The sequence below is a fragment of the Cherax quadricarinatus genome, chromosome 29 (genome assembly GCF_038502225.1).
Source record: "Cherax quadricarinatus isolate ZL_2023a chromosome 29, ASM3850222v1, whole genome shotgun sequence".
Classification (NCBI taxonomy): domain Eukaryota; kingdom Metazoa; phylum Arthropoda; class Malacostraca; order Decapoda; family Parastacidae; genus Cherax; species Cherax quadricarinatus.
This window is the reverse complement of record NC_091320.1, coordinates 20985070-20999530: the sequence shown is the minus strand read 5'-3', so window position 1 is coordinate 20999530 and position 14461 is coordinate 20985070. Positions and strand designations below refer to the sequence as shown.

Here is a 14461-nt window from a genome sequence, read left to right as displayed (position 1 = left end):
TAGTCAGCATTCTAATAGTTTGCTAGTGTATAATATAAGAACATAAGAATGGAGGAACACTGCAGAATGCCTACTGGCCCATACAAGGCAGGTCCTTATAAGAACATAAGAAAGAAGGAACACTGCATTAGGCCTTTTGGCTCATACTGGGCAAGTCCTTTACAATCCAACCCACTAGCAGAATATTTGCCCAACCTACTTTCAGTGCTGCCCTAACAATGAGTTTTGATAAATCTATTTACTCATGTGCAAATCCCACTCAAATCCAACCCCTTTCACTCATGTATTTATCCAACCTAAACTTGAAACTACCCAAGGTTTTAGCTTCAGTCATCTTACTAGGTAGACAGTTCCACTCATGAACTACCTTTTTTCAAAACCAGTACTTTCCTACATCCTTTCTACATCTAAACTTATCTAAGTTGAATCCATTACTGTGGGTTCTCTCTTGAAGGGACATCCTCAAGAGATTATTTATATCCCCTTTATTAAAACCCATCTTCCACTTATACACTTCGATCATGTCTCCCCCTCATTCTTTGTCTTAGTATAAATTATTTTGGTCTTGCTTGAGGCCCTCTTTGTATGATAAGTTTAATTAGAGAGCAGTATCAGAATAGATATTCAGAGCACACCAGGGATAATAATGCATTGTTATGACACAATCATTATACAGGAAATTTCAGAAATCATTTCACTGATACGGAGGTGTTGGTGGAGTGTAATAACATGCTGCAGATGAACATAATGGAATCACTTTGTAATATTTCTAGATTCAAACACAGGAATAAGAATGTCAGGCATTCCAAAAAGAGAAGAAACAAGCAAAGATTAACTGTCTCCTATGTAGAGCTGTGTTGTTGAGGTGGTTTCATCATTTAGAGAGAATGGATCAAAGTAGAATGACATGGAGAGCATATAAATCTTTAGGGGAAGGAAGGCAGGGTAGGGGTCGTCCTCAAAAAGGTTGGAGGGTGGGGGTAAAGGAAGTTTTGTGGGCGAGGGGCTTGGACTTCCAGCAAGTGTGCATGAGAGTGTTAGATAGGAGTGAATGGAGACGAATGGTATTTGGGACCTAACGCTCTGATGGAGTGTGAGCAGGGTAATATTTAGTGAAGGGATTCAGGGAAACCGGTTATTTTTATATAGCCAGACTTGAGTCCTGGAAATGGGAAGTACAATGCCTGCACTCTAAAGGAGGGGTTCGGGATATTAGCAGTTTGGAGGGATATGTTGTGTATCTTTATAGGTATATGCTTCTAAGCTGTTGTGTTCTGAGCACCTCTGCAAAAACAGTGATTATGTGTGAGTGAGGTGAAAGTGTTGAATGATAATGAAAGTATTTTATTTTTGGGGACTTTCTTTCTTGTTTGGGTCACCCTGCCTCGGTGGGAGATGGCCGACTTGTTAAGAAAAAACAAAAAAGATATATATATATATATATATATATATATATATATATATATATATATATATATATATATATATATATATATATATATATATATATATATATATATATATATATCTTTTTTGTTTTTTCTTAACAAGTCGGCCATCTCCCACCGAGGCAGGGTGACCCAAACAAGAAAGAAAGTCCCCAAAAATAAAATACTTTCATTATCATTCAACACTTTCACCACACTCACACATTATCACTGCTTTTGCAGAGGTGCTCAGAATACAACAGCTTAGAAGCATATACGTATAAAGATACACAACATATCCCTCCAAACTGCCAATATCCCAAACCACTCCTTTAAAGTGCAGGCATTGTACTTCCCATTTCCAGGACTCAAGTCCGACTATATGAAAATAACCGGTTTCCCTGAATCCCTTCACTAAATATTACCCTGCTCACACTCCAACAGATCGTCAGGTCCCAAGTATCATTCGTCTCCATTCACTCCTATCTAACATGCTCACGCATGCTTGCTGGAAGTCCAAGCCCCTTGCCCACAAAACTTCCTTTTACCCCCTCCTTCCAACTTTTTCGAGGACAACCCCTACCCCGCCATCCATCCCTTACAATCAGCTCTAATATACATTATTTAAGTATGCATACTGGTCAGAGAGCCTGCTGTAAGTCCAAGTCATCGGTAAACGAGTATGTTGCTAAGTGAGGAGAGGCTGCATTTTTTTCAATACTCAAACACAAGTAATAGCTTTATTTCAACATTGAAATGTCTGTCCAATACATATATATATATATATATATATATATATATATATATATATATATATATATATATATATATATATATATATATATATATATATATATATATATATATTTATATATATATATATATTTATATATATATATATTTATATATATATTTATATATATATATATTTATATATATATTTATATATATATATATTTATATATATATATATATATTTATATATATATATATATACAGTGGACCCCTGCATAGCGAACTTAATCCGTGCAAGAGGGCTGGTCGTTATGCGAAATGTTCGCTATGCGAATTAATTTTCCCCATAAGAAATAATGGAAATAAAATTAATCCGTGCAAGACACCCAAAAGTATGAAAAAAAATTTTTTTTACCACAAAAAAATGTTAATTTTAGTACACACAAACTGAAAAAGGCATGCACAATTACATGACACTTACTTTTATTGAAGATCTGGTGATGATTGATGGGATGGGAGGAGGGAAGAGAGAGTGTTAGTGTTTAGAAGGGGAATCCCCTTCCATTAGGACTTGAGGTAGCAAGTCCTTTTCTGGGGTTACTTCCCTTCTTCTTTTAATGCCACTAGGACCAGCTTCAGAGTCACTGGACTTCTTTCGCACAACATATCTGTCCATAGTGGCCTGTACCTCTCGTTCCTTTATGATTTGTCTAAAGTGGTTCACAACAGTGTCATTGTAACAGTCACCAGCACGGCTTGCAATAGCTGTGTGAGGGTGATTTTCATCAAAAAAGGTTTGCACTTCAAGCCATTTTGCACACATTTCCTTAATCTTTGAAGTAGGCAATTCCTTCAATTTCTCTCTCCCCTCCTTTGAACCAGTTTCCCCAGGTCTGGCCTCTTGCTCTTGAAGTTGATCTATCAGCTCATCAGTGGTTAGTTCTTCATTGTCCTCCTCCACCAACTCTTCCACATCCTCCCCACTAACCTCCAACCCCAAGGACTTTCCCAATGCCACAATGGATTCCTCAACTGGCATAATCCTCTCAGGGTTAGCCTCAAACCCTTCAAAATCCCTTTTGTCTACACATTCTGGCCACAGTTTCTTCCAAGCAGAGTTCAAGGTTCTCTTAGTCACTCCCTCCCAAGCCTTACCTATAAGGTTTACACAATTGAGGATATTAAAGTGATCCTTCCAAAACTCTTTTAGAGTCAATCGAGTGTCTGTGGTCACTTCAAAGCACTTTTGAAACAGAGCTTTTGTGTACAGTTTCTTGAAGTTGGAAATGACCTGCTGGTCCATGGGCTGCAGGAGAGGAGTGGTATTAGGAGACAAAAACTTCACCTTAATGAAGCTCATGTCCCCATAAAGTCGCTCTGCCACGTCTGTAGGATGACCAGGGGCATTGTCTAACACCAGGAGGCACTTAAGCTCTAATTTCTTTTCAGTTAGGTAATCTTTCACATTGGGGGCAAATGCATGGTGTAACCAGTTATAGAAAAATTCCCTAGTGACCCATGCCTTACTGTTTGCCCTCCACAGCACACACAAATTATCCTTGAGGACATTCTTTTGCCTGAACGCTCTGGGAGTTTCAGAGTGATACACTAATAAAGGCTTAACTTTGCAATCACCACTAGCATTGGCACACATCAACAAAGTAAGCCTGTCTTTCATAGGCTTATGTCCTGGGAGTGCCTTTTCCTCCTGAGTAATGTAGGTCCTGCTTGGCATTTTCTTCCAGAACAGGCCTGTTTCATCACAATTAAACACTTGTTCAGGTTCCAGTCCTTCAGTTTCTATGTACTCCTTGAATTCATGCACATATTTTTCAGCCGCTTTGTGGTCCGAACTGGCAGCCTCACCATGCCGTATCACACTATGGATGCCACTACGCTTCTTAAATCTCTCAAACCAACCTTTGCTGTCCTTAAATTCACTCACATCATCACTAGTTGCAGGCATTTTTTTAATTAAATCGTCATGCAACTTCCTAGCCTTTTCACATATGATCGCTTGAGAGACGCTATCTCCTGCTAGCTGTTTTTCATTTATCCACACCAATAAGAGTCTCTCAACATCTTCCATCACTTGCGATCTTTGTTTCGAAAACACAGTTAAACCTTTGGCAACAACAGCTTCCTTGATTGCCGTTTTCTTGCCCACAATAGAAGAGATGGTTGATTTTGGTTTCTTGTACAACCTGACCAGGTCGGTGATACGTACTCCACTTTCATACTTATCAATGATCTCTTTCTTCATTTCAATGGGTATTCTTACCCTTTGAGGTGTAGGGTTGGCACTAGAAGCTTTTTTGGGGCCCATGGTCACTTATTTTCCAGAAACAGCACCGAAAACACTGTAATAATACGAAATATTCCGAGTGTATGCTTGAATGTTACCGCGGAGGCTGGCTGGTAAACAATGGGACGGGCGGCACATGTGAGGCTGGCTGAGGGCGCACATTGGACGCGTCTCGGACGAAGGCCGCTGAGCGGGTTTTTGTCCACTATGCGGGGCAAAATTTTAGCGAACAAAGCGTCCGCTATGCGGATTGTTCGCTATGCAAGGCGTTCGCTATGCGGGGGTCCACTGTATATATATATATATATATATATATATATATATATATATATATATATATATATATATATATATATATATATATAATGTCATGCCGAATAGGCAGAACTTGCCATCTTGGCTTAAATAGCAACGCTCATCTTGCCATATAGGCCAAAATCATTCTGAACCTAACGAAAAAAATATATTTCACTGTGTTTGTTTAGTATTAAATTGTTGTAAACAAATCTAAAATATATTTAGTTGGGTTAGGCTAAAATAAATTGCTCTTGTTATAATAAGGTTAGGTAAGTTTTCTAAGTTCCTTTTGGTGCAAAATTATAAATTTTTACATCAACATTAATGAAAAAAATATATTTTTAAACGTATAAGAGAAAATTTTAGAAAGGACTTAATTTTAAATGAGTTCTTGCTAATTGACCAGTTTTACATATTCGGCACGACATATATATATATATATATATATATATATATATATATATATATATATATATATATATATATATATATATATATATATATATATATATATATATATATACAGTGGACCCCCGCATAACGATTACCTCCGAATGTGACCAATTATGTAAGTGTATTTATGTAAGTGCGTTTGTACGTGTATGTTTGGGGGTCTGAAATGGAACAATACACAATAGTGTGACTTTGTCAATGGTCCAAGTCGGACCGAAACGTCGTCGTAAGCTTCTCTCTTTTATGTGCGGGTTATTTGTGTATCGTTCCAGTCACGGTATTGTGCCTTTTTGTTATTTATGTCTGAAATGGACTAATCTACTTCACAATATTTCTTATGGGAACAAATTCGGTCAGTACTGGCACCTGAACATACTTCTGGAGTGAAAAAATATCGTTAACCGGGGGTCCACTGTATATATATATATATATATATATATATATATATATATATATATATATATATATATATATATATATATATATATATATATATATATATATATATATATATATATATATATATATATATATATATTTCAACAAACCGGCCGTATCCCACTTAGGCAGGGTGGCCCATAAAGAAAAACAGAAGTTTATCTTTTTAAATTTAGTAATTTATACAGGAGAAGGGGTTACCAGCCCCTTGCTCCCGGCATTTTAGTCGCCTCTTACAACACGCCTGGCTTACGGAGGAAGAATTCTGTTCCACTTCCCCATGGAGATAAGAGGAAATAAGCAAGAATAAGAACTAGAATGAAAATAGAAGAAAACCCAGAGGGGTATGTATATATGTGCTTGTTCATGTATGTGTAGTGTGACCTAGGTGTAAGTAGAAGTAGCAAGACATACCTGAAATCTTGCATGTTCATGAGACAGAAAAAAGGACACCAACAATCCTACCATTATGTAAAACAATTACAGAAAAAAGGACACCAGCAATCCTACCATCATGTAAAACAATTACATGATGGTAGGATTGCTGATGTCCTTTTTTCTGTCTCATAAACATGCAAGATTTCAGGTATGTCTTGGTACTTCTACTTACACTTAGGTCACACTACACATATATGTACAAGCACATATATACACACCCCTCTGGGTTTTCTTCTATTTTCTTTCTAGTTCTTATTCTTGTTCATTTCCTCTTATCTCCATGGGGAAGTGGAACAGAATTCTTCCTCCGTAAGCCATGCGTGTTGGAAGAGGCGACTAAAATGCCGGGAGCACGGGGCTAGTAACCTCTTCTCCTGTATATATTACTAAATGTAAAAGGAGAAACTTTCGTTTTTTCCTTTTGGGCCACCCCGCCTCGGTGGGATACGGCCGGTGTGTTGAAAGAAAGAAAGATATAAAATCATTGTTGTTTCTAATATATTTGAATTTCATAACAATAAGAAGTGCACAGTTTACTCTGGATCATAAGTCAGTTTGCTTTGAGATTAAGTTTATTTTAAAACAAACATTTTTTAAGCTTAGTAAAATTTGAATTAACAACAATGGTTAAAATTTATACTTATTATAACATTCAAAAAATAGCACTAAACCCATTTGGGTTATCCAGTGCTTTCAAATATATAAGTGATGAAGAGTGTCTTCCATCTGGAGGAAAAATTATACAAGTTAGTGACATTCATAGGTATCTATCCACTATTTATAAAAGCACTCTCTGTTAGCTAATTTTGAAGTTATGTTTCCTACTATATATAGTTTATATGTCATGTAGAAGAAAAACTTTGGAGGCTAAAATAAGGATGCTCTGGTATCTGCCTTCAGAGTAAAAAAAAAAAATCTTGGAAAGAAATCATTTTATTTTTGGTTTCTTTAGGACTGCTTCCTTCTTGACACTGGTGTTGGCGTCTATGTCTGGATTGGCAGTGCCTCCAGCAAGAAGGAAAAAATTAAAAGTATGGAGATGGCAGGTAAGTGTCGTGATGGTGTCGACACAGGGTGAACAATTGCATTCGAGTTGAGTGATTTCTTTTTGAGCAGCTGTCATAAATCTTGCAAAGTACAGAATTTGTGCCCTATATGCTGAATTTTTTTTTTTGTACAGTAGTACCATAACCTAAAGGTTTTTCTTACTGAAAACAACATTCAGCATGTTATAATTCTTTATGCCTAAAAGTTTTAGTAGAGCTCTTGTCCTCAAATGCAAATACTGCTATTTGTTTTAATTGCTCTACATTGATAGTTTCAGTGTGGGATCTTTTAAGAAAGAATTTAATTCTTGAAATGTAATCACAAGTAAGTTTTCAATTAAAATTATTTTTTTTAGCTCAGTATATGGAACAGAAAGGATATCCTAAGTGGATGAACATCCAGCGTGTGGTTGAAAAGGCAGAGCCAGCTGTGTTTAAAGCCTACTTCAAGACATGGAAGGAACCACAGGAACAAATTGGTTTTGGTCGTGTATTCACTCAGCGACAGATGTCTGCAGGTTAGCCTTATGAGAAGTTTGTCAGTGATCCAGTTATTGACACACAGCCAGTGATCATTTCCTATTGTTTTCAACCTGCAAAGATCCACACTTTCATTTCTTCAGTGTTATAATGCTTTATATCAAATTTTTATGTTCTTTAGTTTTACAATATAATAATACAAAATAGGATTTAATAAATGTGATATGTTAATTATTATACACGTACAGTGTTGTGGGCAAATTAACAGCCAATTGTAGGCTGCATGGAAAAAAAATCATTGTTAACTTTGGATATCTAAATATTTTAGTTATTCAACAATCCTGGGACCTAAGTTGTTTATATATTGACTGTCCATTATTTCTATTTGCACCTTATGGAATGATTAGTTATAATTATTTATTTCACTATACATATTTTATATAGCAGTCATTGTGAGCAATACTATCATTTTTTTTTTTTTTTCAACAAGTCGGCCGTCTCCCACCGAGGCAGGGTGACCCAAAAAAGAAAGAAAATCCCCAAAAAAGAAAATACTTTCATCATCATTCAACACTTTCACCACACTCACACATTATCACTGTTTTTGCAGAGGTGCTCAGAATACAACAGTCTAGAAGCATACACATAAAGATACACAACATATCCCTCCAAACTGCCAATATCCCAAACCCCTCCTTTAAAGTGCAGGCATTGTACTTCCCATTTCCAGGACTCAAGTCCGACTATATGAAAATAACCGGTTTCCCTGAATCCCTTCACTAAATATTACCCTGCTCACACTCCAACAGATCGTCAGGTCCCAAGTACCATTCGTCTCCATTCACTCCTATCTAACACGCTCACGCACGGTTGCTGGAAGTCCAAGCCCCTTACCCACAAAACCTCCTTTACCCCCTCTCTCCAACCCTTTCGAGGACGACCCCTACCCCGCCTTCCTTCCCCTATAGATTTATATGCTTTCCATGTCATTCTACTTTGATCCATTCTCTCTAAATGACCAAACCACCTCAACAACCCCTCTTCTGCCCTCTGACTAATACTTTTATTAACTCCACACCTTCTCCTAATTTCCACACTCCGAATTTTCTGCATAATATTTACACCACACATTGCCCTTAAACAGGACATCTCCACTGCCTCCAACCGTCTCCTCGCTGCTGCATTTACCACCCAAGCTTCACACCCATATAAGAGTGTTGGTACTACTATACTTTCATACATTCCCTTCTTTGCCTCCATAGATAATGTTTTTTGACTCCACATATACCTCAACGCACCACTCACCTTTTTTCCCTCATCAATTCTGTGATTAACCTTATCCTTCATAAATCCATCCGCCGACACGTCAACTCCCAAGTATCTGAAAACATTCACTTCTTCCATACTCCTCCTCCCCAATTTGATATCCAATTTTTCTTTATCTAAATCATTTGACACCCTCATCACCTTACTCTTTTCTATGTTCACTTTCAACTTTCTACCTTTACACACATTCCCAAACTCATCCACTAACCTTTGCAATTTTTCTTTAGAATCTCCCATAAGCACAGTATCATCAGCAAAAAGTAACTGTGTCAATTCCCATTTTGAATTTGATTCCCCATAATTTAATCCCACCCCTCTCCCAAACACCCTAGCATTTACTTCCTTAACAACCCCATCTATAAATACATATTAAACAACCATGGTGACATTACACATCCCTGTCTAAGACCTACTTTTACCGGGAAGTAGTCTCCCTCTCTTCTACACACCCTAACCTGAGCCTCACTATCCTCATAAAAACTCTTTACAGCATTTAATAACTTACCACCTATTCCATATACTTGCAACATCTGCCACATTGCTCCTCTATCCACTCTATCATATGCCTTTTCTAAATCCATAAATGCAATAAAAACTTCCCTATCTTTATCTAAATACTGTTCACATATATGCTTCAATGTAAACACCTGATCTACACATCCCCTACCCACTCTAAAACCTCCTTGTTCATCCGCAATCCTACATTCTGTCTTACCTCTAATTCTTTCAATTATAACCCTACCGTACACTTTTCCTGGTATACTCAGTAAGCTTATTCCTCTATAATTTTTACAGTCTCTTTTGTCCCCTTTCCCTTTATATAAAGGGACTATACATGCTCTCTGCCAATCCCTAGGTACCTTCCCCTCTTTCATACATTTATTAAACAAAAGTACCAACCACTCCAACACTATATCCCCCCCTGCTTTTAACATTTCTGTCATGATCCCATCAGTTCCAGCTGCTTTACCCCCTTTCATTTTACGTAATGCCTCACGTACCTCCCCCACACTTACATTCTGCTCTTCTTCACTCCTAAAAGATGGTATACCTCCCTGACCAGTGCATGAAATTACTGCCTCTGTTTCTTCCTTAACATTTAAAAGTTCCTCAAAATATTCTCGCCATCTACCCAATACCTCCATCTCCCCATCTACTAACTCCCCTACTCTGTTTTTAACTGACAAATTCATATTTTCCCTAGGCTTTCTTAACTTGTTTAACTCACTCCAAAATTTTTTCTTATTTTCATTAAAATTTCTTGACAGTGCCTCTCCCACTCTATCATCTGCTCTCCTTTTGCACTCTCTCACCACTCTCTTTACCTTTCTTTTACTCTCCATATACTCTGCTCTTCTTATAACACTTCTGCTTTGTAAAAACCTCTCATAAGCTACCTTTTTTCTCTTTTATCACACCCTTTACTTCATCATTCCACCAATCACTCCTCTTTCCTCCTGCCCCCAACCTCCTATAACCACAAACTTCTGCCCCACATTCTAATACTGCATTTTTAAAACTATTCCAACCCTCTTCAACCCCCCCACTACTCATCTTTGCACTAGCCCACCTTTCTGCCAATAGTCGCTTATATCTCACCCGAACTTCCTCCTCCCTTAGTTTATACACTTTCACCTCCCTCTTACTTGTTGTTGCCACCTTCCTCTTTTCCCATCTACCTCTTACTCTAACTGTAGCTACAACTAAATAATGATCCGATATATCAGTTGCCCCTCTATAAACATGTACATCCTGGAGCCTACCCATCAACCTTTTATCCACCAATACATAATCTAATAAACTACTTTCATTACGTGCTACATCATACCTTGTATATTTATTTATCCTCTTTTTCATAAAATATGTATTACTTATTACCAAATTTCTTTCTACACATAGCTCAATTAAAGGCTCCCCATTTACAACCCCGGCACCCCAAATTTACCTACTACTCCTTCCATAACATTTTTACCCACTTTAGCATTGAAATCCCCAACCACCATTACTCTCACACTTTATTCAAAACTCCCCACGCATTCACTCAACATTTCATCATTTCTTGTCGTTAAATATATGGCAATACTAGTCTATTTTAAACATAGGATTCTATAAGAATCTGTGTATATGCTGCATTGCTTATACAGCCTCTCCTCACTTAGCGACGTACTCATTTACCGATGACTCGGACTAATGACGGGCTCTCTGACCAGCATGCATACATAAATAATGTATAATAGAGCTGATTTTCTCTATTCTGTTTATTACACTATACAGTACACTATTGTATAAACATTTAAAAATATACTAAAAATGTTATGAATGGTGCAAAGGTGACATTAAAACAATATTAACCCCTTGACTGTCGCAACCCCCAATCCTGAGGTGTCTCCTGGTGTCGCAAAATTTAACTCTTTGACTGTCGCGGCTGTATATATACGTCTTACGAGGTACCGTGTTTGGCGTACATATACTCATAAATTCTAGCGGCTTCAAATCAAGCAGGAGAAAGCTGGTAGGCCCACATGTGAGAGAATGAGTCTGTGTGGTCAGTGTGCACCATATAAAAAAAATCTTGGAGCACGCAGTGCATAATGAGAAAAAAAAACTCCGACCGTTTTTTTTAATTAAAATGCCAACTTTGTGGTCTATTTTCGTATAGTATTTATGGTTGTATTCTCGTTTTCTTGGTCTCATTTGATAGAATGAAAAACATATTATAGAAATAGAGGTGATTTTGATTGATTTTACTATAAAAAGAACCTAGAAATGGAGCTCAAAGTAGGGGAAATGTTTGATTTTTGCCAATGTTCAAAAGTAAACAAATGATGTCATTGTCCAATAAATGTCCAACTAGCCATTCTAATATGCAGTCATGAATGGGTTGATGTTATTTATACAATTATTACAGTATTGCAGTAGTCTGCATAATAGTAAGTCTTCTATTTTTTGTTTGAATAAAAATTCAAAATAAAAAGCAAGAGTAATATCAGAGGGGCCTGGAGACATGACTGCTGAACAAAGAAAATGTTATTTTAGAGCCAGGAATGTCTGCATTGTTCATTCTGGACCTTATTTTGAAATTGTCATATTTTTTTAGTTTTCGTGAAATTGGCCAAATTGCAAATTTCTGACCACATTATTAGATAGTTGAAATCGGTAAATGGGCAGTTTCTTGTACTCAATCGATAGAAAAAATGGAGTTCTAAAGAAATAGCTATGAGTTTGGGCGACTGGAACAATAGAATTAGCCGAAAATAGGGCTCAAAGTGGGCGAAATCGCCGATTTCTAAACAGTCCAGAGGTCACTAACTTCACGAGAGCATAATTCCATCAGTTTTCCATCAAATTTCATTTTTTTTGGTGTCATTACAATCGGGAAAAGATTCTCTATCATTTCATAAGAAAAAATAATTTTTTTTTTTAAATTTTGTGACACCAGGAGACACCTCAGGATTGGGGGTTGTGACAGTCAAAGGGTTAAAAAAAAAAATTATTTTTTCTTATGAAATGATAGAGAATCTTTTCCCAATTGTAATGACACCAAAAAAAAACAAAATTTGATGGAAAACTGACGGAATTACGCTCTCGCGAATTTAGCGACCTCGGCGATATTTACAAATCGGCGATTTTGCCCAATTCGAGCCCTATTTTCGGCTAATTCTGTTGTTCCAGTCAACCAAACTCGTAGCTATTTCTTTAGAACTCCGTTTTTTCTATCGATTGAGTACAAGAAACTGCCCATTTACCGATTTCAACTACCCAATAATGTGGTCAGAAATTTGCAATTTGGCCAATTTCACAAAAATTAAAAAATATGACAATTTCAAAATAAGGTCCAGAATGAATAATGCAGACATTCCTGGCTCTAAAATAACATTTTCTTTGTTCAACAGTCATGTCTCCAGGCTCCTCTGATATTACTCTTGCTTTCTATTTTGAATTTTTATTCAAACAAGCAATAGAAGACTTACTATTATGCAGACTACTGCAATACTGTAATAATTGTATAAATAACATCAACCCATTCATGACTGCATATTAGAATGGCTAGTTGGACATTTATTGGACAATGACATCATTTGTTTACTTTTGAACATCGGCAAAAATCAAACATTTACCCTAATTTGAGCTCCATTTCCAGGTTCTTTTTATAGTAAAATCAATCAAAATCACCTCTATTTCTATAATATGTTTTTCATTCTATCAAATGAGACCAAGAAAACGAGAATACAACCATAAATACTATACGAAAATAGACCACAAAGTTGGCATTTTAATTAAAAAAAACGGTCGGAGTTTTTTTTTCTCATTATGCACTGCGTGCTCCAAGATTTTTTTTATATGGTGCACACTGACCACACAGACTCATTCTCTCACATGTGGGCCTACCAGCTTTCTCCTGCTTGATTTGAAGCCGCTAGAATTTATGAGTATATGTACGTCAAACACGGTATCTCGTAAGACGTATATATACGGCCGCGACAGTCAAAGGGCTAAAGATGGTTGACACAAACCCACTGCCATTATAGTATGCTCCTTGCTTAGCAATGAATTAGTTTACCGACATGATCTTAGGAATGGGACTCCATCGTTAACCCTTTGAGGGTCTGTGCCGTAGATCTACGGCTAGACGTTGAGGGTCCAAACTGTAGATCTACGCCATGAGCTCAGCTCACTCTGATAAGCTGTGAGCGGTAAATTTGGGCCTAGATATGAGAGAATACATCTATGTGGTATGTGTGCACCACATTAAACAAATCCTGCAATACACAGTGCATAATGTGAGAAAAAAAACTGAGACCATAATTTTCGATTAAAACAGCGACTTTGCAGTGTTTTTTCGTACGTTTTTTATAGTAGTATTTGCGATTTCTTGGTCTCATTTGATAGAATGGAAGATTTGTTACAGAAATGGAGATGATTTTGATTGGTTTTAGTAATGGAAATGGGTTGAAACTGAGCTCAAAATAGCAGAAATGTTAAATTTGTGTCGATGTTCAAGAGTAAACAAATGATCCCACACGTCTAATACACCCCAGCTGGTGGGTCTAATATACGTTCACAAATGTGGTAATATTATTTATACAATTATTACAGTATTGCATAACCGTAAATCATCTATTTTTTGGTTTTAATAAAAATTCATTATGTGAATAAAAAATCAAAATGGAATTCATTTGTAAAGCCTGAAAACATAACTAATGAATAGAGGAAATGTTAGTTTAGTTCCAGGAATGCCTTCTTTGTTTATTCTGGGTCGTATTTTGAAATTGGAATATTTTGAACTTTGCATTAAATTGGCCAAATTACCAATTTCCAATCACTTTATTTTGTAGTTGAAACAGTTGACTTGGCGATTTCTTGTGCTCAACCGATAGAATAGAAGTAATACTAGTGAAATAGCTAAGAGTTTGGTCGACTAGAGTAATATAAATGGCCTAAAATGGGAGTCAAAGTCGGCAAAATCGCCAATGCGTAAATATCGCTGACACATCAAAATTCGCGAGAGCATAATT

At 36.7% G+C, this 14461-nt stretch overlaps 1 protein-coding gene across 5 annotated transcripts in view; it reads left to right on the top strand.

The window, feature by feature from the left end:
• Positions 1–14461, top strand: part of Gel (Gelsolin) — a 534558-nt gene that overhangs the window by 423116 nt on the left and 96981 nt on the right. For all 5 annotated transcript variants that reach the window (XR_008407326.2, XM_053779357.2, XM_053779356.2 and 2 more), the window contains exons 9-10: positions 7046–7139; positions 7496–7657. Coding sequence is in view for 4 of the 5 variants with exons in the window: in XM_053779357.2 (XP_053635332.1) it covers positions 7046–7139; positions 7496–7657 (256 nt within the window). In the remaining variant the exon portion in view is untranslated. The remainder of the gene's footprint in view (positions 1–7045; positions 7140–7495; positions 7658–14461) is intronic.